At 45.3% G+C, this 26,137-nt stretch overlaps 2 protein-coding genes and 1 long non-coding RNA gene across 5 annotated transcripts in view; 2 read left to right on the top strand and 1 right to left on the bottom strand.

Annotated features, from left to right (window-relative positions):
* The window catches only part of FAM107A (family with sequence similarity 107 member A), a 28,354-nt gene extending 22,601 nt beyond the window's left edge, over positions 1–5,753 (top strand). For both annotated transcript variants that reach the window (XM_015641335.2, XM_015641336.1), the window contains 2 exons: positions 1,179–1,335; positions 2,478–5,753. In XM_015641335.2, coding sequence (XP_015496821.1) covers positions 1,179–1,335; positions 2,478–2,585 — 265 coding nt within the window. In that variant the 3' untranslated portion in view covers positions 2,586–5,753. The remainder of the gene's footprint in view (positions 1–1,178; positions 1,336–2,477) is intronic.
* A 2,836-nt stretch (positions 5,754–8,589) lies between these two features.
* Positions 8,590–26,063, top strand: ACOX2 (acyl-CoA oxidase 2). Of its 2 annotated transcripts, XM_015641089.3 has the most exons (15): positions 8,590–8,717; positions 9,392–9,673; positions 10,845–11,007; positions 13,616–13,767; positions 14,013–14,120; positions 14,817–14,936; positions 15,391–15,506; positions 15,894–16,066; positions 17,097–17,259; positions 17,907–18,097; positions 19,214–19,375; positions 20,321–20,426; positions 22,353–22,570; positions 24,260–24,389; positions 25,110–26,063. In XM_015641089.3, exons 2-15 carry the CDS (start codon positions 9,514–9,516, stop codon positions 25,170–25,172), a joined length of 2,025 nt encoding a protein of 674 aa, XP_015496575.1. In that variant the 5' UTR covers positions 8,590–8,717; positions 9,392–9,513; the 3' UTR covers positions 25,173–26,063. The 2 variants fall into 2 exon arrangements, with proteins under 2 accessions (XP_015496575.1, XP_015496574.1); XM_015641088.3 differs by lacking the exon at positions 8,590–8,717 and having other exon boundaries at positions 8,732–9,673.
* On the bottom strand, positions 19,717–23,368 carry LOC107210351. Its single transcript, XR_004499203.1, has 2 exons — positions 23,087–23,368; positions 19,717–20,885 (listed from the first exon to the last, which is right to left on the bottom strand). It is a non-coding gene; the product is annotated as an uncharacterized LOC107210351 (long non-coding RNA).
* Positions 26,064–26,137: the final 74 nt, after the last annotated feature.

Genomic DNA, 26,137 nt, shown 5'->3' with positions numbered 1-26,137 from the left:
TGGCACTGGAAGGATGCAAGCACTGGGTCTGAGCCATGCTGCAACAGTGCAGAGGTTTGCTGCATCTGGAGAGGGTGGTTCCTCTCTCCTGCCTGCCAGTTTAGCTCGTCATGATGTGAGGTACCACCTCAGCATCTGCCACCCTGCCAAGAAATCCATAGCCCACAGGGTTTGATGCCTCTGCTTTCATACAGCCTTGGTCAAAACCAACCAGCCTTTGGTCAACAGAGACCTCCTGGTGCTGAGGAGGAGCTTTACATTAACAGCACTCACCAGCCCAGGGCAGCCTGGGCAAGCCTTTAGCACAGGATGAGGAGGTCCCCTCCTCTCAACACAGACCTGTGGCCGCAGAAACACCAAACACCCATAACTGCTTCAGGCACGGCAATATCCAAAGTGTGAGGTTTCTGAAATATGTTCAGAGAATGCCTTCCATCTCTTTACCACACGTTTGTGCCTTGCCTGCATGGCCCTGCTGTGTCTCCTTTCCTGTGATCCCACCCCTCACGAACAGAGGTTCACTCCAGATGCAGCAGGTGGCCAAGGAGGAGTCAGGCACCTGCGCCATCAGCAAACGCTCCGGCTTCCAGGAGAAAAGGACAGTTCATTTTGGCCTCTTGATCCAAACTGTCCATGTCAGCAGAGGGATCGCCGGCCCTCAGCTCCGAAGCAAAGCTTCAGATGAAGCAAAGCTTCAAAGCTTCAGACGGGATGTGCGGGGAGGGAAGGAGCTGCCAGGACAATTACTGCAGCACAATGACTACCCCTGCTGGTGGGAAAAAAATCGTCATTATTGCACAAGTTCTCAGCACCGCTGAATCCACACCTGACACCGTTAAAACCAGTAACAGCACGAGCCTAGGAAGGTCCCGTTTCCACAGCCGACACGGAAAGCTGTGGTACCCCGGTGCAATGGGATCGGTAGAACTTCAAGCGCCAAATGTGCCATACACGAATGGCAACATGTGCCCACCCCAAGGCACCACCAAACACCCTCAAACCTTGTGGGTGGATTTGTGGGTCAGGGCTGGTTCATGGATCTCCCATGGATCTCATGCAACGCAGGTCTCCAGTGTTTCCATTTTGGACCAAGACAAGTTCTGGAGTTGCCAAGCTGGCAGTGGTTATGCCCCAGGTGTAGATGCTCTGGCCCTCATTTTTCTGCTTTTTATCCACAGAGGTTTGGGCGTGGAGAGCAAGCCAGAGCTGCAGCGAGTGCTCGAGCACCGACGGCGAGACCTGCTCATCAAACAGAAGAAGGAAGAGGAAGAGGCAAAGAAATTGCAGTCACCCTTTGAAAAAGAGCTATTAAAGAGGCACCAGAGGCTGGATCAGGTAGAACTGAGCTTTCAGCCATCCTTGGGTTATCCTAATCACCTGACACATGGCACAGGGGGAGATGGGTGGGCTGAGGCTCAACCCAAGGTATAGCACTGCTACCCCTCCATAAAACAGGAGCCAAAGTGTATCCTCCACTGCTGCCCCACACAGCTGCAGCACTCTAATCCTCACAGTGGGCTCCACCACATTTATACTGCTTCACCCAAGACCCCCATTACACACCACTCACCCCGGGTCTCCCCTGGGTTCCACACAGTGCCCTTGGGGCTTTTTTCCAGTTAAAGCACCCTAGACTGTGTGGGGGCTGTTGCAGCACCCACCATAGGAGTGCTCAGGACCCTGCAGTGCAGGCTGAGAGGCTGCAGAAGTGCTGGAAGAAGCATTGTTGCAATCTTACCCAAACTGCTTTGGGGAACATTTCCTGGCATGGACCCTGGCCAAAATTCTGCCTGGGGAAAGCAATATTCACTGTGCACTTGACAGCAGCACAGCCATGGCCTGGGTGCCTGCCCTCTTACCCAAACCAGTGCAAGAAGTGAGCAGGCTCATTACCACCGAGAACAAAGTCATTGCCTCTCCTACTAACCAGTATTTGCACTGCAAATGAATGAAATCAGTTTGTTTAATTAACAACACAACAATGTTCATCAAGCTGAGATCACTTGAAAATCAAAGCCTGGCACTCTCAGAGAACAAGGAATGTGAAACAAGGTGGTTTTGGGAAGATCCATACAGACTTCACATAAAAAGGCAAGGCAGTACAATGACTTACCTCACCTTAGACAATACCTAATGCTGAGAGCTTTCCCAGGCTCACAGGCCTCCTCTGCTGGGAAGGATTCAAACCTTTTCCTCCCTCTCCCATGCCAGATCTGAAGTGAAGCCCTACCCTGCTTTTCTGATAAAGATGTTCTTCCCTGGAGGAAAGAAATTAATATTTCAGCAGGACAGAAGGAGACTAAGGGTGAATGTAGGTCTGGTGTGATGGCTTGTAAAAAGAGAGCCACAGCACATGCACTACACACTCATTCAGCTTTGGGCAATAATAACTGGACCCAGCGATAATGAAGCCTTCTGTTTTAACATAGCTGATGCCCTTTTGTTCTTTCATGTGCACAATGAATTCTTTCTTACAGCTGGAGAAAGAGCAGGAGAAGCAGGAAGACCGTGCACCTGAATTCATTAAAGTCAAGGAAAACCTGAGAAGAACATCAACGGTGATAGGGGACGAGAAGGCAGCATAGCTTCTGCCAAAAGCCAGCGGGATCCTACCAAGGCCAGCGCCAACACCCCCACTGAAATCTTTGTACATGGTGGACATTCCCAGCCACACCATCGGGGCTACTTGCGGTTATTAACACTTGCTCCAGTAGAAGGCCCAGAAAAGGTTTTCCCAGACCAGGAGGGAAGCACTGTGGAAAAAGTGCAGTATTCACCAAAGTACTCACACAAGTGGATGTAGAGAGAACAGTGTTATTTTTCCCCCAGACTGTGGGTGCACTCTAACCACCAGCTAACTCTTGGTTAACTCTAGAGACACAGCAAATATTTAAAATGGGGAAGTCTGTGTAGGAACAGCTTGGGGGAACCCCTGCTTCTTCCTGGAGGCAGGTTTGCCAGGCACAAGGGGACAAGAGGGCAGCTGCAGCTCTGGAGAGCCCTCCTAGAAACCTGGTAACTAAAAGGGACAACCTGTGTATTACTGAGAACAGCCCAGGTGACCATAATGGCTTTCCCAAAGGTCACTGGCTTTGCACCAGTGTGCCAGTCAAGCGTGGCTGAGGCTGTGTCTCAGCAGCACACCTGTACTATCAGAAAACCAACCGCTGTGTGCCCTTACCAGCGCAGCACAGGCAGGTGCAGTTGTACCTCACAAGCAGTTCCATGCTCAGGCAGAAAATACATTGGGCTGTTCCATCAACACCCCAGGTGGAAGGTAAATGCTCTGTGCAGGAAGCAAAGGCTGGGTGTTCCCAGCACGGGTATCCATGGAAGTGTGCAGTGACCAGGCAGCAGATCCCTGCAGATGTAGCAGACAGACAAAGTGCTTCTTGCCCCTGCACTACTGAGCTTCACCCCCTTGCCCAGCAGCTGGACATGTGCTACCATAGGACTCACCAGAAATGCCCCGTGATGGAGAGGGGGTGATGTGGTCATGTCCCACCAGTTCCAAGCTGTCCTGTTCAGCACCCTGTTGCTGCCTGTAGGCACCAGGGGTTACAGGGCATGTAGGTCCTGATGCAAAACTACTTGTCAGTGCTTCTCATCCCCTTGTCCAGAGGTTAGAGCTGCCTCATTGCAGTTGCCACTTTACAGTGCTAAAATTCTTCTTGCTGCTGGTATAGCCAAGCTGAGGTGGATGGTGCATATGCACTATGTATGGATGGAGCCTGTCACATTTATGGGGCACCTGTGCCCTGGGATATCCACATCTAGAGCTAGAAGTGTGTTTTCAGGAATATCTCAGCTTCTTGCTTCTCACATCAACCCTGATACAAAGCCTGAACAGCATAACTCACCGACTGCCTTTGGACACTGGCTCTTGAACAGCCTCAGCAGACCTCGGCAGCTGGGCAGGTCATACCTGGTTAGTCAGCATTTATTATCCACATCTTCAGTGGATCTAGATGTAACTTAAGGGAAACTGGGAAATTATACATATTTATAAAAAAGTTACTAATCCATTCTCTAGTCTCCTGGTCCAGTGGGATGTTTCATTTCAGAGGGCTGTTGCTTGACGTGGCATCTTGAGTAAAACATTTGAGCCGCATCACATGTCAAGAGCAGTGATACAGGTATGGAACTTCTGTGACAGACTGGACTATAAAAGCCCTTAACTCAGCTTCAGTCCTTGAGCACCCCATCTCATGGCACTGCCTCTGCTGTAGTTTTTAAGGCCCTTGCTCATACGTTTATTCTAAACATGATTTTATTTCAGAAATCAGTGCATATTGTCACTATGGGTCAAACAAGGTTTGAAAAGGTCTATTAATGGCCTTTCCAACTGGTAAAAGCTTTTTTACAGGTCATGATTAAAACCATAATGAAGAAGCAGTATCCAGTATTTTTTTTAGGGAGAAAAAAAAAAAGCCAAATTTCTCCAAGGATAAAAAAGTGTTGCTAAGGATGCTTGTATATAGCTGTAAAGAATGTTGCATGATACTCAGTAGGTAACATCGGTGTGAGTAACAAGCCAGAATTACTGTGCTGAGGTTTTGCGAGGAGTTATGGCACAGATTAAGTAACCTTGATCAAAGAGCTCAAAAAATTCAGCAAATTAATTAGCAATTTTGCCACAGATGGAAATGCACTCCAGGAGAGGCAATCTGTCGCTCCATATGCACCAATGAAATTCATGTTATCAGCTCACCCTGGCTGGGACAGAGGTATTTATGCAAGCCCTCAGGTGGGAGCCATCCAGTAAGGTCAGCAATGAAGAAGCAGAAAGGATTTTGCTGCTCTTCTTAAGTATTCAAATATTACCTGGAGGGGAAAAATAAATGAAGGTGTCTCCCTTTGATGTGATGTCCACCAAGCACAGAGAGGGGCTGCACACAAAACAGTCTGTTGTGGCTAAGGCATGTCTGGGTCATTTCCAGCAGGTGTCCAAAGGGTGAGGGAGGGCCAGGTCACACTGTCCTAACTCAGGCTGGGCTAGCAGAGTCACAAGAAATCCTTCAGGCAGTGGAGAAACAGCAGAAAGCCCACCAAGACCCCACAGGCTGTGAGCCGGGACACGCCAGCAGGGGCAGCCAGCACAGGCAGCACCCTGGGGCACACAGCAGGGCAGACAGACCCTGACCACAGCTCCAGGCTCCAGCCCTCAGAGATGGCACATGGGAAATGATCTTTTTACTGTTGAAGTATTGGCTTAAACATCACAGCATTTTCTGGCACAGCTCCTGTCACCCCTCTGAATCAATAACCCCCAGCTGGGCTCAGACACAGAGCCTGTACAACTTTCACCGGTGCTCTTGTGCTTCATGGAACAGCAGTGAGGAGGTGGCACCCTAAAAAAATCAGTGTAGGTATCATCAGGAAGATTCTATGGTATCTTTGGGTCTCTATTGCTTTTGCATTATTCTTTTCCCTATGCCCCTAAACCACACTCCTGAATAAAACTGGTGTATCCAGAAGATACAGGTTGTCAGAGTTTTGATGGAAGACAGTTTTTTGCACTGTGTATGTTGCTTCTGTGGTATATAGTCTGTATACTGTGTTGGTGCTTATGCATTTATATAAAACTATATCTTATGCACCTCTACTGAATTAACTCACTGTTTAATGTGGACACTTCTGAAGAAATAAACTAAATGGTAATTGTATATTTTGCTCTTTTCCACAAGGAACTGAAAAAGCTCCAAGGATACAAACAGACAACAGCCAAATAAACTGAATGAACATAAAAAACAGTGAAGTCTGACACCAATTCCTTTGTTAATGTTGTGTTAACTCACTCACCAGTGAGCTCTTTGCATCATCTGCACACAAAACTACATCCAGTGCTTATCCCTAGACATCATCTCAGTCTGATGAAAGTATAAGGGCACACAGATTGTGGATCAGGCTTTGAGCACTGAAATTCCAATCTGATTTCTAACTGTCTGTGGATGCCCACCTGCCTGGCAGGGTAAAATCCACACAAGACCAAGGAAACTCATCCTTGGATTTAATTCAAAAACACATTTTCGAACTGACAAGTAATCCTCACACAAGTGAGCCTATTTATTTATTTTTAAACATTTTTAAAGTTGCTTTAGCAACAACCAAAGACCACAGATTTAGCAGATAAGAAAAAGAGACAATGCTTCACATGTGCAGGTCACACACACCATGGTTCCTGAGTCCCAGGACACAACTGAATGCAGCAAAGCAAATGAAAAGGACTTCTCTGTCTCATTAGCAACATCCTTATCAGCACAGATGCCAACATCCCACTCAGAACAAGGCAGAGGTGGTGCTTGGATGCCTTTCTCTGACAGCAGGTATCTGCTGGGGTTGCCACACTGGGAGGTGTCCCCAACCCTCCTCACCCTGTGGCACTGATGTGGCCAGTCAGCTCCTCACTGGGGGTGAGATCTCATTCACTAAACCTGTTCTTCTGGTCAGGTGTACAAAACATCTTCCCACCTCTTTGATGCTTGTAAGAACAGCTCCCTTGCTACCCTACCATGGCAGGTTGTGTACTTCATTTCCTGGCATAAACTTTTCAAAGGGACAAATCTTCTCTCTAGCCCTTTGGTTAGATATGAGACCAGGGCACTCATACAGGACTTTGTAAAACACTTCATCAACATTTCCCAGCCAGCAGTGATGTTTCAATGGGCTGTGCCCCAAAACTCCTGACACTGATCACACACCTCCTTCCATGTACAGATGGCAGTGGTAGTTGTTCATTGTGACAGTTCCTCTTCTGTGGAAGAGAGTAAGAACCAATCACTTCTGCTCTTTAAAGATAAAAACCTTTTAGCTATGCTCAAACTGCTCCATTGCCTGGAATTTCTCATACTGACAGTTTTCAATACCAGCTTTGCTCTTTATCCAGGTCATGCTGAGATCTCTTCTCCTGTGCACTCACTCCTGAAGTGCTCCTAGATAATTTGCTGCAGTGAAATGTCCTGTCAAGGAACACTTACATTTTACTACATAATTTACTCCTCATGACTGCCTGAGAAATGGCAAGTTATGGTTTTCTTCCTCCAGCCAGTGGTACCCTCAGACTGGCACTGGCTGAACACCTCATCTCAAGAATTCACCTTTGCCTATCCTAGGTATTTTTCCAGACCTAGATCATTTCCCAAAATGATCTAAAATTGCCACAGGCAGAACAATTTTTTCATAGAATGCGTTTTAATGAAAGCATTATATGAAATCTTGAATTGGCCGTGATACTGGCGAGATCCAGCCTAATGAAAATGGGAAAAAATGTAAAATTATCAGCAACATAATAATGAGAGTATGTTCCAACACACCATGGCAGGTGCCCTTGTGGGTTTTGTGGGTTCTTAGCACAGCCCATGAGATCTTTGGCCATCCACAGGCACTTGGAGCTGAGCTGGGTGTGCAGCTCTGGTGGGTCTCCAGCTCAGACCTCAGTAACATAGACTGGCAATGACCTACTCAGGCAGCACCAGAGCCTGCCCAAATATAAACCTGCATGAACATCAGGTTGCAAAGAGATTCAAGGACAGGCTTTTTCCAATGTGTCATCCCTCACCTTCCCTTCAGGAGTGCCAGACACACTCATTGAATTACAAACAGCAGTCAAGAAGCACAAGGCCAAGCACTTCTGACTCCAGCAGAAGGAAATGTAAGAACAAATGGAAAAATCCCACCGAGCACTTCAGAAGGATGTGCTGCCTCCCAACCACTCGTGACCCTGAGTCACTGTGGATGTGATACTGTGCAGTACAGACCAGAAAACAGCACATCCATAGGATGCCTGTCGCCCTGGGACTGTGATGGAGCCACGTAGCATCTTTAATCGACCGGAGTGATCCTGAGCCTGTGAGCCACTCACTGCACTGCAGCTGGCTGTTCTCACTGCCTGCTGCTCCTCGTGCCTGCTGGGCTTGGTTCAACAAGCTCAACTTCAGGCTTAAAAGTGTCGTTAACCAAAACTACATCAGATTTCCCAAACTTTGCTTAACTCCCCATGTTAAAGCAAGCCTTCCGTAGTGTGAACCCCGCACCTCGTTCCCTGACAGAGCAGTTTCCAGCGTGGGTCTGCAGCGGCAGCCCAGACCCATCTATGAGCCGTGGGCAGGGGGATCCTCTGCTGGATTCCCGTCCCGTCAGGTTCGTCCTGCTGTAGCCAGGGTGAGCGGGGTGTGAGGGTTGTGAGCTCCCATCTCCCGTTCCCCGGGCACCAGCAGGGATAGATCCAGGACCGCCGGAGGTGAGGGCGGCACATCCCCGTGTCAGGCTCCCTCCGCTCCCCGGCACAGCCCCGCATTCCAGCCCTGCACCCCAAACTGCGGGAAGGGCTGTGGGCAGTGCCTGACAGAGCCGGGGAAACCCTGAGAGCACGTCAAACCCCAGGCAAGGAGCAGCGCCAACACCAAGGGTGCTGCTCTCCACCCGGAGCAGGCTACGAAAACAATAAGCCCAAATTCAAACCACCGGGAGAAGGGCAGGGTGTCACTTGGGTGACGGAGCTGGAAGTGCAGTCTGGGACGCGGCAGCTGCCTTTAGCGGGATCAGGAGCAGCGCTGTTTTGAAGCGCTGAGGGCTGTGGGATTTTCCTGCCTGCAGAGGTCAGCAGGAACACCCGCGGCGCCGGGCCCGGGGACAAGGTCCCCGCACAGGGCTCGGGAGCCGCGGCCCAGGCAGGGAGGCAGCAGCCGGACGGCTCCACGGAGGACGCCTGGGACGAGGTACGTGGGGGCTGCGTTTGCACGGAGAGAAAGGAATGGCATTTTCCTCACGCGGCCTCGCGGAAGAGGAAGCTGAGGCCGAGGCGTCCCCGGCGCCCAGCCCCGCGCTCCCCGTGACGGCTCAAGGGCAGCGCCGGGTTACCCCCGCCCTGAGAGCCCACCGCGCTGCCCCCGGGCTTTCCTCCTTCCAGCAAGACACCTTGGAATAAAGGCCTGAATATCAGAAAAAGCAGGAATTAATAAGACATTTGCAGTGGTTTCCAGAGTTTGTATTTCTTAAGGTAATCTGATGTTTGGAAAGGCAGCAGCCTCTTTAAGGGAAAAATATGATTTATTTTCTACTCATCAGAGCTTTTGTTTTTACTAGTGTCCTGTGACCAATCTCACTAACATGAGTTAAGGGTTAATGTAAAGCTGTGCCCCAAGGACAGAGGCAGCACAGGCAGAGCCTGTGAGCCCTGGGCCAGAAAACATCAAACATTAACATGTACTTGTGGGATATTCCAGCATGAACTTCGCATAGAATATTGAGGACAGAGTGGGAAAAGAAAAATATTTTGTGTTTAGAATATGTCATAAAACCTGCAGTTTGGATTCTTTGAAGTGCCATAAATAAAGTCCATTGCAATGAGGACAGGAGAGCTCCTAAATATTCATGCAACACCCTTGTGCAGGTACATCTTGGCCAACCTACCAAAACCATTCCTTGGTGTGCCAACACCTCTATCAGGCATCCACTGCCAGGTGGCAGTGCCAGAGGAGCCCTGTCCCTTTGCAGAGCAGCACAGCCTCCAGGATGGCTCTGCTGGAGACCAGCAAATACTCACCGGGCTCAGTGCTCGGCAGTGTGAACCCCGACCTCGCCAGTGAGCGACAAACAGCCTCCTTCAGCGTGGAGAAGCTCACGGCCCTGCTGGATGGTGGCACAGAGCAGACACGGATACGGAGGGCAGTGGGTGAGTGATCCTTACAAGGCCGTGGTGGGGGCTGGCACAGGCCATGGCTATGTCCTGCTGCTCTGCTCCTCCTTTGCAGCACAGTGGGGTTTGTGATCCTGGGCATTTGCTTATCCCCCCCATCTCTTTAAAAAGTGGGAGTGTGGTGCTGGAGTCTTCTCTTCATGTAAATCAATATGACTCCTCCGCAGCCACTCCTGCTGCCTGAAGCTTTTCCTCCTCCCTGCTCCCATCTCCTGTCTCTGGCAAGACTGGTTAAACTGGAATACGAGAACTGAGGGTCGAGCATCCATATGTGAGGGAAATGCATGCAGGGGCTGGTGCTGCTGTGCAGAAATGCACATCACGTGTGAACCACAGCCAGCTTCCCTCCTTGGCACGTTGGGCTCATCCAGGTGGGGAATTTCTTGTGTGGGTTGGCTCAACCAGGCTGAGCTGCTCTGACTCGTGATGGGTGTGCCAAAAAATGACTGTTGCTCAGAAGAGGAAAAAACCCTCTCTGTTGTCTCTATAACTGCATCCATATTGTACACTTACCAAAGGAAAATAGCAAAGCCACTGGGATCACTCTATTCACAGTGCCACTGGAGTTCAGTATAACCTTTCACGTGAATAGACTCAAGGTTTAAGGCAAAATGGGAAAGGGGAGTGTTAAAATTGACACAGAAATAGTGACTCTGGGTTGCTTTGCAACAGTGTAAAGGGCTGGTAACATCCCAAGCAGGGCACCCAGCAGGCTCTGACCATAGCCCGCCCTCTAGGTAATACAGCTCACCACAGCCTGGGCAAAATGCTGCTCACCACAGCCCCTATTGCCCTCACAGCAATTGGAGGCAGAGGGATCCTTGGCATCCTCTGCCAGAAGTCACCTCTCCCACTGTGACCAGGCAGGGTGCCTTACCCTGCAGGGTCACCCTTTCCACTGAACAGACCCCTCTCTCAGGCCCACTCAGTTCCCCTTCTGCTTCCCCAGATCCACTGCTTTTCAGAGTTAGATGTGACAGCCATGGGAACCAGAACTGGCAAAACAAAACCTGCCTGCAAGCACCCTAAAAATCACAGCATCAGTATTCATGAGTCCAGTTGTGCCTGCTCTTCCCAAACACAGCTTGAGGCACTGCCTGCACTTCCCGAGCCCCAGGAGAACTTACTGTTCTGTGTTGCTTTGCAGTGGAAGCTATCGAGTCTGACCCTGTATTTAGCAGAGAAAATCAGTATTTCCAGACCCAGAATGAGAGGTATGAAGCAGCAGTCAGGAAGGCTGTTCATCTCCAGAAAAAGATGCATGAGATGGGATGGACTGAGAATGGACCTGAATTTAAGTACATTTACAGGTGATTTTTTTTTTTTTTTAATGTACAACTATTTTGTTAAAACCTTTGTATTCCAATAACAATCACCTTTAGCAAAGGCTGGGAAAGGCCAGCAGCTGACAGAATAGGTTTGGATAAAAATGTGCAGCAGGTTTTTACTTCAGCAGCACACTTGGGAAAAGGGAAAATGGTGATACATGACTGGGAACTTCTCAAAGAGCAGCACATGGGTACAGTGTGATAGATCACAGCAGTTCACAATCACAACATGAGATTTCTATTTCAACAACCTCCTTACTTGCAGCTCTCATACCACTCCTTAGAAATTTTTAAATGTATAACCAGCATTATGGTTAGTGGTGCTGTTTCAGTTACATTACTGACTTCTAAATAAAGATTACATTTTGTGTATCAAAAAAACACATTTTATTAAAGGGAAAAAGAAAAAAGAAAAACTCACTTTAGTTTGCAGGTAGATGAGAATAAAGTATTTTCACAGTCCTTTCCTTTGTAAGTTTTTTTAACACTTTGTGTGGGGTTGAACTCCACATTTCAATTGGTTGCCCCTCCTTTCCCCCTTTGCTCAGTCAGTTCCTGGCTGGCTGTTGCCCAGGGCACACTGTCTGCTTGGTGGGGTCATGTACCCAATAGGAAGGTGCAAGTTCAGAAGTGTCACTCAGAAGGGCAATGCCTGTCCCTTACACAGCACTGCTGACACTCAGAGCCACTTTCTGCCATTTCATAGACTCACAGAACAGTTTGGGTTGGAAAGGACATTTAAAGGTCATCTAGTCTAGCCTTCTGCAGTGAGCAAGGACATCTTCAACAAGATCAGGTGGCTTGGAGTCCTGTTCAACCTGCCCTGAAATGTTTGCAGGGAGGGAACATCCACCAGCTCTCTGGGCAACCTGTGCCACTGTTTCATCATGCTCATTGCAAATGAGTTCTTCATTATGTCTAGTCTAAATCTGCCTTTAGTTTAAAACCATTACCCCTTGCCCTATGGTAATAGGCCCTACTAAAAAGTTGTCTCCATCATATGAAAGATGATAATTTTTTATGCTAAGCTCTTCAACACTTACAGCGAGCAAAACTAAAGAAGGGGGAAATGTGCCATCAAGAGCTCTTGGACCTGATCATTATATTCCCATTAAAAAGCAGCTCGCCACTGCTCCCTCAGAACAAAAAAAATCCCACCCCTTCTCCCAACCCAGGTGTGCTTTTATCAGGCCCCCTGATGCCAAAGGCTGCAGCAGGACCAGCCCTGTGTTGTCACATTTCCAGGATTAGGAGCAGAGCTATGTGGCAGGGCAGCTCTTGCCTGATGGGACTCCAGGTGAGCACCAAGCTCTTATGACAGAATCCTGGCTCCCAGTGCCAAGCACAGTGAATCACTCACACAATTTAAAACCCAGCTTTTCAAATTGCTGCTAAAGGAACGTTATTTCTGGCCAGGCTGCCAAGGATTCATTAAGTCATTTTCTGTTAATCAAAGCGATTTCCCTTTAACTTCTTTGTTCATATTTTCCCCCCACACTGTTTCAGCATGATTAATTCTCTCTCAGGGCCAGTATAAAAGAAAGGTCAGAGTAATTTTTTAACAATAGAAGGTATCTATGTGAAAGGAGATGCTCTCTAGAGCACTGCAATAAAGCAATGTGCTAACAGCCACTCAGCTACTGAGAACAGCACAGCCACTTATTTGTACATGTACCTGTATCTGTGAGGGGATTCAACCATGTTCTGAGGAATCCCAGGAAGAGAGATTTAGTCATATTCCTCATGTTTTCTTATTATTTCTCACACACACACAAAAAAAGCTTAAATAAATTCCTCATTTGTGCCATGGAAATCACTGTACCCAAGTTCCCATGCACAGTTTCTGGAATAGTGCTTTTTAGGATGTGTGCAGATGGTAATGGCAAAGGACCTGAACAGATAATAAACCAGGGGTTACATGGGTGTACTTGAATTTTTCCACAAGAAAATGACATCTTGATTCAGGACAAGTCTCCCCGAACACCAGTATTGTTCACTGACAGCAACAGGCAGCCAACAGCAAAAAGTACAGCAACAAACCCAACCTACCATGGTATTTCTGCTGAATGGGAAGGTTCAGGAGATCCAGGTCCCAGATACCTACATGTGTAATTCAGTCTAATATGCCCCCACAGTGAATTGCTAGGGTTTGGGGTTTTTCAAGTAGGGTGCTGTTTTGTTCTTTCTTTTTAGTTCAGCTTCAAAATCTGACTTAAATAATCAAGAAAAAAAAAATCCTATGAATTAAAATAAAAATACAAAATGCTCACAGAGCCTCAGGAGCTTGGGAGCTGGGTTGTGCTTTTAGCTCAGCATCTGCTACTCAGAAGAGATAATTCCTCCAAGACCAAGTGAAATGAGCAAGCACCACAAATGCAAACTCTGCTATAAAAGAAGAAACAAAAGCAGCTTGGAAGGGCACTTTTTCTGCAATGCTGTGCTGATGCTGGGTGCTGGGCAAGGTATGACAAGGCAGAAATCAAAAGGCAGCAGGTGGTATTGTCTGGTGACCACTGCAGTGCCACTGCCTCATTCATCACATGTCTGGAACTTCATCCCCTTAAAAACACCCCTTGTGCCTTCTCCGCAGGGCACTGTCAGGAGATGTCGCATTCCTCCTTCACCGCGTCTTCATGAGAAGTATTTCAGTGCTGGGCTCTGACAAACAAATTTCCAAATGGATTCCTCTCGCCACCCAGCACAAGCTGATTGGAAGCTACGCACAGACTGAACTGGGACATGGTAAGGCTGTGGGGAAAGCAGAATTTCTGTATGACACAAGCCTGCAGCCCTGATTCCCCTGGGAATTTGACTCCAAATTGTCCATCCTTTACCGGGATGGGGGTCGTTGGTTCTCATTCATGGTTCTCATCAGAAGGGTAACCACAAAACCCTGGTAATACCCACAGCCAGCTTCCAGGGATCCTTCACTCTCTCCATCCCAGGAGATAGATACATAGATATTTTTTAATTTCTTTTTTTTAAAGGCACTTACCTTCAGGGTTTGGAAACGACAGCAGTCTTTGATACTGCTACTCAGGAGTTTATACTGAACACACCAAAGATCTCTGCCATGAAGTGGTGGCCTGGAGATAGTAAGTACCACACAAAATATTTTAGGTTTTGCCTCCTTCAGTTACTGCATCTACCCTAATTAAGCTCTGTGTTTGAGGGCCCAGGTGCTAGCAGAAGACTTCAATAAGAGATACTCTCATGGACAAGAAAGTGAGAGAAAGGGGGTTGTCCAAGTTCAAAGGCCACAAGGGAGCCACCATCATTTGCAAAACCCCCTTTGGTTGCAGGCTGAAGAACTTCAGTCAAGAAAGCTATTGCCTCTGCAGGAATAAATCTTCCCTTCTTTATAAATAATACTCAGACAAGCAAAAACTGCAGGGAGGTCATCAGCATAAAGGATTAGAGTCATCAGACAATCTCAGCATAAAGGATTCAAGTGTGAAATTCTTGGCTCCCTTCAGGAAGGTATTTAACAGAAAATAACTGGAGTCATTGCAACAGCCACAGCACTTCCCACTCTCAGCATTACATTAGCTCAAACTGTTTATTTTTTCTCATATTCTGTTACAAAACCATTAATCCAAGCCTTATGGGCAGCAACAGAAGCAGGATGATGGTGTAACTTCTGAGAGCTAAGAGCAGGCTGATTTAGGTTTCCAGCACACAATTGTGCTGACCCATACCTAAGACCCAACACATAATTAGTACTGACCGACCTTAACTGTGTTTGTGCTGTAACTTGTCTTAAGGGAATGGGGCTGTTTTTCTTCTCACAGTGGGAAGATCAGCAACCCACACAGTGGTCTTTGCTCAGCTGTACATCCATGGGAAGTGCTATGGCATCCATCCCTTCATCGTGCAGATACGCAGCCTTCAGGATCATTCCCTCTGCCCAGGTAAATAACCCCAGACACTGCAGCACTAGGTGCTCTGCCTATTTTACCCTTAAATGTTTTCTAAAATGTTGGGCCCAGGGAGAGTTATAATTGCCAAAACCAAGCCAAGAGAGTTACCAAGGTGTAGTTATCATTAACCCCAACTATTTGATCTGAAGGGAAATTTAACATATCCTCAGCCATATCAAGACCAAGCCCTTGTCATAACCAGAAGCCTGGGCTGCTCTGAGCACCTCAGTTCTGATCCCAGCCAGCACAGATCCATGTCAATGGATCATGGAAACAATCTACTACAAGACATTCAAATGCCTGTTTCACCCCTTGGGCAAGATCACCCATGCTGGGGAACAAGCAGAGTTGACCATCCCCTTCATTTAATGTCCCCATCCTGACACAAAAAGGGGAGCAAAATGTTCAAGTGGAAGTAAGTAGGCTGTGTTTTCTCCTTCTGCAGGCATAACTGCAGGAGACATCGGTCCCAAAATGAATTTTGAGCACATTGACAACGGCTACCTCCTGCTGAAGAATGTGCGCATCCCCAGGGAGAACATGCTGAGCAAGTTTTGTGAGGTATGTGTGGACTCACATCACAGGCTTGCTGCCAGACTCTCATTCCACAGCCAGAGTGACAACAGGGACCTGTCTAAATTTGGGACAAAAATCTTCCTTTGAGTGTCAGCAAGTCTCTGAGGTTTTATCAAGGGCAGAAGGTACCTAAACGAAAGTCAGTGTCAAGAATTCCACAGTCAGAAACTGGGGATCATGGGGCAGGCAAAACCTACTCTGACAGAAGCAGTTAGAGTTTCTCTTCAAATGGGTATCTTTCATCCATCATACATAAAAGCATTGTTTGCTTTCAGTGAAGGATTTTTATGTCTATTTTATTCCATGCATAGTGATTACACAACCATAATAGTACTGAATAAGGCAGCATCTGACAGCCTCTCTCTACTCTAGGTTCAACCAGATGGCACCTATGTAAGACAGGGGTCACAGAAGATTAATTATTTCACAATGACGACAGTGCGCATTTCGCTCATTTCAGACGAGGTTCTGACCCCCCTCATGAAGGCTTGCACCATCGCCATCCGATACTCGGTGGTTCGCCGGCAGTCCAAGTTAAAGCCTGGGTAATGCCATGCATCCCAGTGGGAAGGGAACTGTACACTGTGTTCTCCCATGCCAGTTTGTATTTCTTCTCTTCATCTTATCTTTCAGTCCATCACTGGCTGATTTCCTGGCCCAGACAGGGCATGATAAACATGCTTCCCTATTATTTACATTAACAAGCTTCAGTCAAAGTACAAGAGAATGTTTACTTTGAATAGGTCAGTGGCTCACACAAGTAACCTATTCTTTTATAACTGGCCTTCCCCTGTAGCCCCATAACTGAAGAGAATCCAGACAAAGTGGACAAGTTGCTGAATTCTTATTCCATAGTGTTCTACTAGCGGATGCAACATTAAAATACCTTTCAACATCCAGAAATCCAATATCCACACTTTAAGCATTGAATTATATTCAGAGTTGAATCCCCATTATTTTTAAAGAGATATGTTAATTTGAGTGGATTACAAAGATTTCCATTTAAATCACCTTTCAAAAAAGAAAAAGATTGTGTTTAAACACAAACCAAACAGAAGAGCACAGCAGCTGAACTATTGCAATAACCAATTCCATTGATTTAATCCCTAAATGTACCAACTACAGCAGAAGTGATAAAGAACATCCAAAAACAGCTCAGAAAACTTTAAATAATTCAGACTCAAACATTTTCAGAGAAACATTTCTATGCTAGGGGCTACAAAGTTTCCATTTAAAAAGCCAAAGATTATCAGAGTGCAATGCAACTGCCTTTCCTGGAACACCTAACAACTTGCTGTCCTTGAAGACCTCATTCTCATCCTCTCCTGTAGTCCCTGTTCCCCTCTGTACTGACTGACCACACAGAGCCTTTTCTACACTTGTTAGGCTTTTTTGGATTTGTTTCTCTAATAGCTTAGCAACCTGGGCAGATTTCCTGTCTCATTGTCTGCTCAGTTTTGTTCACACACTGCTTCTTGGTAATGAAAAACGTGGTTTTCATTCTTCAGCAGGTAAAGTAACAGTAGCTATGCCCATGTCCACACTTCCCCTGCTTCATCAGCTGTCTTCCAACAGGGAACAAGAAGCAAAAATCCTTGACTACCAGACACAGCAAGAGAAACTTCTGCCCCAGCTGGCAGCAGCCTATGCCTTTCATTTCATCAATGACTACCTGCAGGAGCTATTCAACAGGGGGTACACAGAGATCCAGAGGAAGAACTTTGACATGCTGCCAGAGGTGAGCTACAGCATGATTAACTCATACAACACTTCTGTTCTCTAAATGTTAAAATATTTTAGTAAACTGGATGAACATTTCTTTCACAACGAAAGAATTGGAGAAAGAGGAAGCACTAAGAGGTCAAATGACATGTCCTAGGTCTGCAACCAGTCAGCAACATCATTCGCTCTACCACCCCAAACTTTTTGTTTTGGGAACCATTGCAGAGTGAAAAGTCCTTGGAAAGCAGGTCCAAAACCTCATTCCAAGTAGCTGGTGGCACAAAGCGTTATTACACAACTTCATCTACAATGCGCATGCACAAACGTCTGAGCCAAAACCAAAAACGTGACTTTTAGACAGAACAGAGTATTTTGCAATTGGGTGCTTGTAATGAAGACACAGTCTGAACAAAGGTGGCCAAAGCCAGAACTGGCTGAGAGGAACCCAAAAATGCATAAACTGACTACCATGTGCCCAGACAGGAGCATGTGCAGCATCCCAGAGAGACACCAAAGGTCAGGCTCAGGGAACTGGGTGCTACGACCACACAAAGGGTGTGACCAGAATTTCATGCCCAGATATTGCACAAAATTTTAAAAAGGAACTTATTTTGAAGATGCCACCAGTAATACTCTGCTTTCTTCTCACTCTTTTTTTAACAGCTTCATGCATTATCTTCAGGTTTTAAAGCCGTGATCACTCAGCACTGCACTGCAGGAGTGGAGATCTGTCTCCGGGCCTGTGGGGGCCATGGCTACTCCCTGCTGAGTGGACTGCCTTCCCTGTATACCAAAATACTTGCCTCTTGTATTTATGAAGGGGAAAACACCATTTTGCTCCTGCAAACTGCCAGGTAACAATTCAAATGTGTTCATCTAAAAGCCTACTCCCTCATTTATTCAGCCTTTACCACTTCTCCAAAACCAGTAAAACCAGCTACTCCTTTCTCACAGCACCTTCTAAAAATACAGCTCAGGACATAAACTATTCATGTCTTCAGTCTAACAAGCATGGAAGTGTGTGGGAACTGGATTATCTCTTCTATTTTTGGTTTGGGGATGTATGCAGGTGCTGTTCTGCATAACCTCGTTTTCCTCTTTGCCTGGTAGCACAGCAAAGGTATTGCTGTGAAAGTTTTGTGGTTAATTTTTTAAGCTACCAATGTAACAATGGTACAATGTAACACAATATCGGTAAAATGTGGTCGATTCAGAGGAAGCAAAGTTGTTGGAAACTGAAAGTGGATGAGTCATGCTCAAAGAACATTACTTTCCTCCAAACATGCAGACTGATGATTCTCAAGAACAGAGGAAATACAGGATAAAGAAGCTACAGCTGCTTGAACTTTTAATAATGTATGTTTTTACTAGAAGGAGAAAACCAGGGCACTTCCCAGGGTCAGAGCCACTACAAAGCTCCGTGCTGCCATTCAGACATTTCTGAACTCATTACTGCTTTTTGGAAGATCAACAGCAAGGTCAACAGAAATGCTGTACCCTTTTAATTCCAGACTTGGTCAGTCTAGCTTATAGCAAAGGTACCAAAAAACTAAGGGAGAGGGGAAACTCTCTCCAAAGGGTCTCATGTGTAATGTGACTGTGTGTTGGGGATCAAGAGGCCAAATCACCATTAGAGCTCCAGGGCATTGACACTCAGGTTGCAAAGTTGATAATGTAACTAATCACCACACTGCTGAGATTGCTAATAGCCACAGCAAGTTTCTGCTGAAAAAATTATCATTATGGATTGCTGTACTATTAAATAAGGCCACCCCTGAGACCCACCACAGATCAGGTTATTGTGAGTAATATGCAAAACAAAAGGTCATTACTTGTTCAAATCCATTCTGGGCCACTGATGGGATGGGTCACATCTTGGTGCTCCTCACCTGAGCCCACTCTCCTTTTTGCATGTCTGTTTGCTGTGAGGAGATGACCATACCCTGTTCTGACTGTTACCCTCTTCCCAGGTTCCTGATTAAGTGCTTCATGGCAGCCAGTGCTGGCCAGCCTGTGCCACCATCTGTCACTTATCTGGCTGCAGTGAAACATGGGAGGTGTCCAGCCAAGAACAAGTTGGATTTTCTCAGTCCAGATATTTACACTGAGGCCTATCAACACGTGGCAGTCAGGTCAGTACAGAGGACGGGAGACAGGATTTCTCTCTGACATCAGAAATGTGTTAAGAGCTCATCTTCTTCCTTGCTTTAAAGGGAGGTAAAATAAAATAAGTTAAACTAGGATTGGCACCATCTGTTCCTGAAAAGGAAAAGAACAGGATTAACAGCCATGTCAGATGTTCAGAATGAAGCTTTCACACTCAGAAGTTTTTAAGCCATGTGCTACCAAACAACAACATGTCAAAGAGTTGGTGGCACTATTAAAGTAAATGCCAGACCACATCACAGAGTTTCCATCTAGTAAAATCTTTACTGGACCCTGAGCAATTCTATTAGAATCTTAAAATTTCACATACCTGAGAAAGTGATGTTTATTTTCAGTTTACACCATAGCAAGAACAGAGCCTCTCATTCTGTCTGTAGCCTTTCAACTACACATTCAGTAACTCAACATAAACAAAAATGGTACCATGAGTGGTCTCAGAATTATGTACACTGTTATGGGCTGTATAGGTGTCACCTCTGAAAATGAGGTAAAAAGACAACCCTGCTGTCATTGAAAGCAGTGTAAAAACAGCCACTCTTTAAAAAGCTTCATCAATGGGAACAGGATTTGAATCCCTGTGTAGGAAAGGAGAAACATCATGTAACAGCAGTATTCCTGTTTGTTTTGGAAACTCTCCTTACAGATGCACAGCCCAAGAAAAGCTCAGCTAAACCCCTGGTAAACTACCCTGGAAGCTGAGAAAGCAGAAATCCTTCAATATCAGGGTGGTCTGGGTTCTTCTCTCAATTTATACTTAGATTTTGCATCATCTAAGTTCACTCATACTAAGTGTAGATAACTCCAGATGTCAGAAATACCAGTTAGCCCTTCAGTCACACATAACTCCTGAGTGCAAATTCATGCACGTGGGATGCAGATACAAGATGCTTTGTGCTTTTTCAATTTTTCAGGCTCACAAGCAGCACAGCAGCAAAACTACAGGATTTAATTCAGTCTGGAGTCAAAAAGCATGATGCGTGGAACCAGTGCACAGTGCAGCTGGTGCAGGCTGCAAAGGTTAGCAAAATTTATCTGCTCATCTAATGTTTGTCTTTATGAAACAATATGCAACAGAAATGGCATGATTAGCTTAAAGCCTCAGTGCTGTTAATTGTTTCCTGTTGGCATCTAAGACACCACAGACCGTCACTGTGGTCTACATGGTAGAAAAGTTGTAGTAAGAAGCAATTCCTGGTCTGAAAAATTTCCTGTCCGTATAGGCCAGGTAGAAAAAGACTAGGAGAAATGAAAGGGAGGAAAAATACATTCACAGCTATGCTGCCACTACTGGCAGAATCAGACTCCCATATCCTGCAACAAAAACCCACCATCTCCAGCCAACACTCGTCTTTTCATAAGAATCCAGTGCTTCTGGTGCCCAGAGGAGTCTTCCTAAAGCCACTCCACTGAAAGCTGGTGGAGTCACAGCAAAGGATGGAACATGCCTGGTATTTCTTCCATCTCCTGGAAAGATAACTGCAGGGAAAAGAGTGAAAACCAGTGATAAGTGCAATGTTAACTTCTGGAAGATAAATCAAATTTATAAGAGGTGCTTTCAGCTGAAGTAGCATTGGGATAGCAGCATGTGTTCCCTAAAACAAGGGTGAATTAGTACAGAATTAAGCAGAAAAGAGGGGAGAAAAGCCCTAAATATTAATGAAAGCTAAATCCATTGATAGTTCTGTATCTCCAAAAACCAAAATTCTTTTTTTAATATGCAATTAATGCAGTTCTTCCATACAGTTATGGTGAAGGTCTTTCTTCCCTTCATTTTGAAACAGATCCACAACTTATTTTAACATCACTAACTATTTCTGAAGAGCCTAACAAAAGCAGAGGGCTGGCTGTGGTATCATCAGTGCTGCTGCTAGACTCCTCAGAAAATGGGATCCAGGCCCACAAAGTTTCTTAAATCTTTCAGGGACAAGAAAAGTCATCCAAACCCCTTGAGGTTGCCACATAACTTTAAAATTTTGATATACTGCTGCCTTCTTGGGGCAATTCTGTATTTACTTCTTATTCCATACCTTCCCTGGAGATTCACCCACACATCTGGCATGGCAACTCCATGAACTGACACGTGCCAGCTCTCAGCTGAGTGGCTCAGACACTGGGCAGACTCCACATGGGTTAATTGTTAGAGTGGCCACTCAGGGTCACTCAGCTTCCCAGGCAGGTTCTGAAGTCCACCCTGCTTCCACCTCTGCTGCTTCACCGTGCCAGCAGGAAGAGCTGCAGTGCAGGTGTGCCACACTTTTACACCTACAGCTGGAAGGGAACTGTGCAGTGGGGGAGTGAACCACACAGATCCCAGCACCAACAACCACCCACAGCAGCGTCAATGTAGCAAGAGTCACCCCACAGACAGGTGGAGTCAGCCTAATTCATCTCCTCTGCACCTCTGCTAATATTTCTGAGTTAAACACTCTACTGGTGTGTGGCCCCAAAATTACCAGTTTACTTAAAACCAAAAAAGTGGGAGGTAAACTTGGTTGTTCTTCTGTGACAATGGTGTTTCCAGAGCTGAAGCCTTGTAGACACTGATCCCAAAGTACCATGAGCCCAAGGTCTTCAACAGAAGTTTTCTCCTCTTGATGTACAACCAACATTCACTTACAACACAAGCACATTGGAATGTGTTTCCTTCACATAAACTCTTTGGGATATTCATCAGAACTATTTAGAATAAGTACTAGCATGATTTCTGAAGCAGTTTTATGGAGTCTACAAATACCACAGTGTTGACTGTTTACACATTCCGTTTTCTGCTGTTGCTGTAAAGCCATGAATGCAAAAGGCCTGGTCACCCAGCAAACAAAGGATACAGACTGGAGAAGTGCCAGGGAAATGAAAAGGTTTTATATTCTTTGCAAGAACATTTGAGTCACTTGGCCTACTAAAGTGTTTGAGGTGCATTCACTGTTGATTGCATTTGTTTTCCAGGCTCACTGCCACTACATTGCAGTGAAAAACTTTGCAGAAACTGTGGAAAAACTTGAGACCAAGGCTGGCATCCAGAAGATTATGAAACATCTCTGTGACCTCTTTGCACTACATGGGATCTTCTCAAATACAGGAGCCTTCTTACATGATGGATACACATCTGCAGCTCAAATGGACATGGTCACAGCATCCTACCTGGACCTCCTGGCTGTCATTCGGTGAGCTGCTTTGGCAGGACACTCACAGCTATCCAGTTTATCCCTATGCTAGATATAAAAGGGTGCTGCTGTACCTATGGCAACATCTCCACAGTCAATTCACCACATTCAGTTTTTATTTCCATTGCCTGGCTGCACTAGAAATTGATTGAAACATCTACTCAGAGTTTGTTTTCATGGCAGAAGAGACCCAAGTGTCCAGCTCCTCTGTAATCTCTAAAGTTCTGTAACATGAAATCTTAAATGATAAATGAAGAAGTCATGAACACTTTCTACCATCTGCAGTGGAGTGAAAGCAGGAAAATACATAGTCAGAGCACACTGGCAGGAGGCAGCCACAGCAACCCATCACACATTGCAAAATCTGCTTAAGCCACAGCTAATACAACCTACTCTGTTGCCATGGTTGAGCTGCAACTGGTACCCAAACAATCCTGCCTACAGCTACTTCAGATGCATCTGCTTGACACCATTTATCACCAACTCTGTGAATTCTGAGTTAAGATTTTCACTTACCACAACACTCACAGAGGCTTCTTGACAAAGGGTTCAGCTTTCACTACTCAGTGCTGTTTGTTTAGAATACACAAATTTACAGTGCAGAGGAGTTGCTACTGTATGTAAAATTCTACCTAAGCCACCTGAAGAAAAACAAGAACACACTATAAGCAAGGGCTGAACAGGGCTGAACCAAACAGCAAGGGTTTTCAGAACTGACTGCAGAATCTGAATCAAATGGTAAGTTTAACATTACATTTTCAAAAGCCTAACATGTTGTCTTTGAAATTCATTGCAATTTCTGTGTTAGTCCATGCTTTGCTAACAGGACTCAAGAATTGATATTTCAAATATTTACAGTTAGTAGAAAGGATATAACAGCTTCCTGGTCTGTAGCACAATACCCAGCCTTTCCCAAACCCTCAGACTGCTCTCCCCCAAAAGGAACTAGAAGATGGAAATGCCAACGTTTGAGCAAACCACTTCGCATCCTGGTACCTCAACTTCCTACACCCAGGATGATGGGAGGATGAGGAAAAAAAAACCATCTCCTGCTTAGAAGATGCTGCCTGTGCTCCAGCTCTCCATGCTGTCAGACTGGCCCCTGGGCTAGATGGGCCCTTGGATGGGTTAGGGTTGTTTTGCTCTTACAGACATGAATAGAAGAGCTCAGTATCTCGTGATGAGATAATAGAAATTCTGAAAGGTAGATGAAGGTTGGAGATCAGCAAAGCAACTTCACATCAATCTAGCAGGAAACTTATTCTATTTTATGACACACATACAGAAAAAAAAAAAAAAAAATCAAAAGAACGAACTGGCAGAGACTACTGAGAAAAAATCTGACGTGAGATTGAGTCCTGAATTGGGGATGGAGCCTGGGTGATTACAAGGCCCTGCAAACACCCACTCAGCTGTGCAAACAACTCAAGGCATTAGTAGAACTTCACAGATTCACAAAATTATTAGGGCTAAAAGAGACCTCTGGAGATCATCTAGACCAATCTCCCTGTCAAGGCAGGGTCACCTAGAGCAGCATTTCCCCCTCCAGTAAAGAAAAGGAGGAAAACTGGCACAAGCCTTCCAGGAGAAACCTGGGAAACTGACTTCCAAGTTCATCTTTGATTTATTTTCCCATCTTGCAAAGCAGTACCCTCTCAGTAACAGGAATGTCACTCCTGTGCTCTGTAGGAAGGATGCTGTGCCGCTGGTGGATGCTTTTGACTTCACGGACAAGAGCCTGAACTCTGCGCTCGGCAGCTACGATGGGCAGGTTTACCAGCGGCTCTACGAGTGGGCTCAGAAGTCACCCACCAACCAGGTAGGGATGAATTACAGCTGGGCAACTTCCACAGCAGCCAGGGCAGAAATTCCTTTTCTTCTAACAAAAGCAATACAGAAAAGAGATGAGCATTTAATTCTTTGTATCACTGATTTGTATTACATTGTACAGAATAAGCTAAAATAAAAGTCTGTTCACATATTATAGAACAGCACTAAATGCAGGGTGTTTTCTATACACTGATACTTTTACTAATGCAAAACTCGGGATTTTAAATATGTCTAACCAGAAAGATTCTAAGTGTTAAACAAGGCAATTTGATCCTTCAGAGTCTTTAACACCTTGCTTTCTCAATTCATCCATACTGTGCAGTAATGTAAAATTCTGTGTGATGTAAATATGTATTGCTCTGTTTGAAAACTCATTTGGCCTTCAGTGAGATTTTTACTATGGTAATCAGTATTCCTTTGAAATTCCAGAGCTGAACACAAAATTTACCTTCAGCAAACATTCAAGTCCAATCATATTTTCTGAGTTTAAATAGTATGCTGTCCCCTTTGGGATGAGTGTGGTGTGCTGGTTATGAAGTACAATACATATTATAGGGAAAATGATCTTGCACATAGTTGAAGTAGCTGGTAGTTTGTTGGTTGTTTTTAAGTAGTGCAGCTTTATGTATTTCAGAGATTGTTCTTAAAAATTATAGCCTTTCTCTTCTTAATTGCCATTAATTTCCTTCCTCATTCTCTTTCTGAACAGATGAGCCCAGCCTACGAGAGGTATTTGAAGCCACTTCTGCACAACACACTATCGAAATTATGAAGACCATGTTCCAAGTGAAGGGCACACATTTCCTTCTGTTCTTTGTGCAGCAGTACATTTATGAAGCATCAGTAATGACTAATCAGAATTAATAATCAGTTGCTTATTTGCAGTTACAACAAGTATGAAAGATTCTCAGCCAGCCATTTGCAATTAGACAGATGCCAACAGCGCTGAGTGGTACCTGCTGCTGTGAGACAATCTAATCAGGAATGGTCCAGGTTTTCTATCCTGAAGTGTCTTGACAGCATCAAAACTCTCTCATTTGGCTTTTTTACTCTCTTTCTAAAGCCACTATATGGTGATTGAGAGAAAAAAAACCATCACCACACTGTGAACCCTCTCTCAGTGTGTTGTAACTATATAGTGACTTCAGAAACCCAAAACAACCAACTTTACTGAAAAATCCATGGTGAAATAATGATCTTAGGAACAAGCTGTTCTCTTCAATCAGAAAGTATATTTCAAAGTGCATCTGTTTTGACAATTAAAATAGCTCTTGATTTGCTCAGTACTGGAATATTCCTGCCTAATGAAGATGCAGACAAAGCTGATGCCAGCTCCAGTCTGCAGAATTTACCTTCCCATTAATAGAGCTTCTCATACTGTCTTTCTATAAATCTTTAGCTCCAATAAAGTGTATTATTTGGAATGCTTCTTCTCTAATTATTATACTTCATAATTATGGAAAGGGCAGGCTGATCCAGGCCAGTCATTAATTTGCTCATAAATGAAGTGTTGCAAAGAACATCTTGTGATTATAATTCAATGCCAGTTAACAAGGAAATTTCTTACCATGTGTTGCAAGAAAGAAACTTTTCCTGAGCTTCATCAGTTCTGCTTCTCTTCCCTCCTTGACAGCAAGAATAAAGCTCTCACTGCTGCCTCTTATTACATAAGTCAAAAACCTGCAATGTATGAACAGGAAGAGACAAAATATGACAGAAGTACCCCCTGAGACAGGC

Source organism: Parus major, chromosome 12, assembly GCF_001522545.3.
Source record: "Parus major isolate Abel chromosome 12, Parus_major1.1, whole genome shotgun sequence".
NCBI lineage: Eukaryota > Metazoa > Chordata > Aves > Passeriformes > Paridae > Parus > Parus major.
This window is presented reverse-complemented; position numbering and strand designations above follow the sequence as displayed.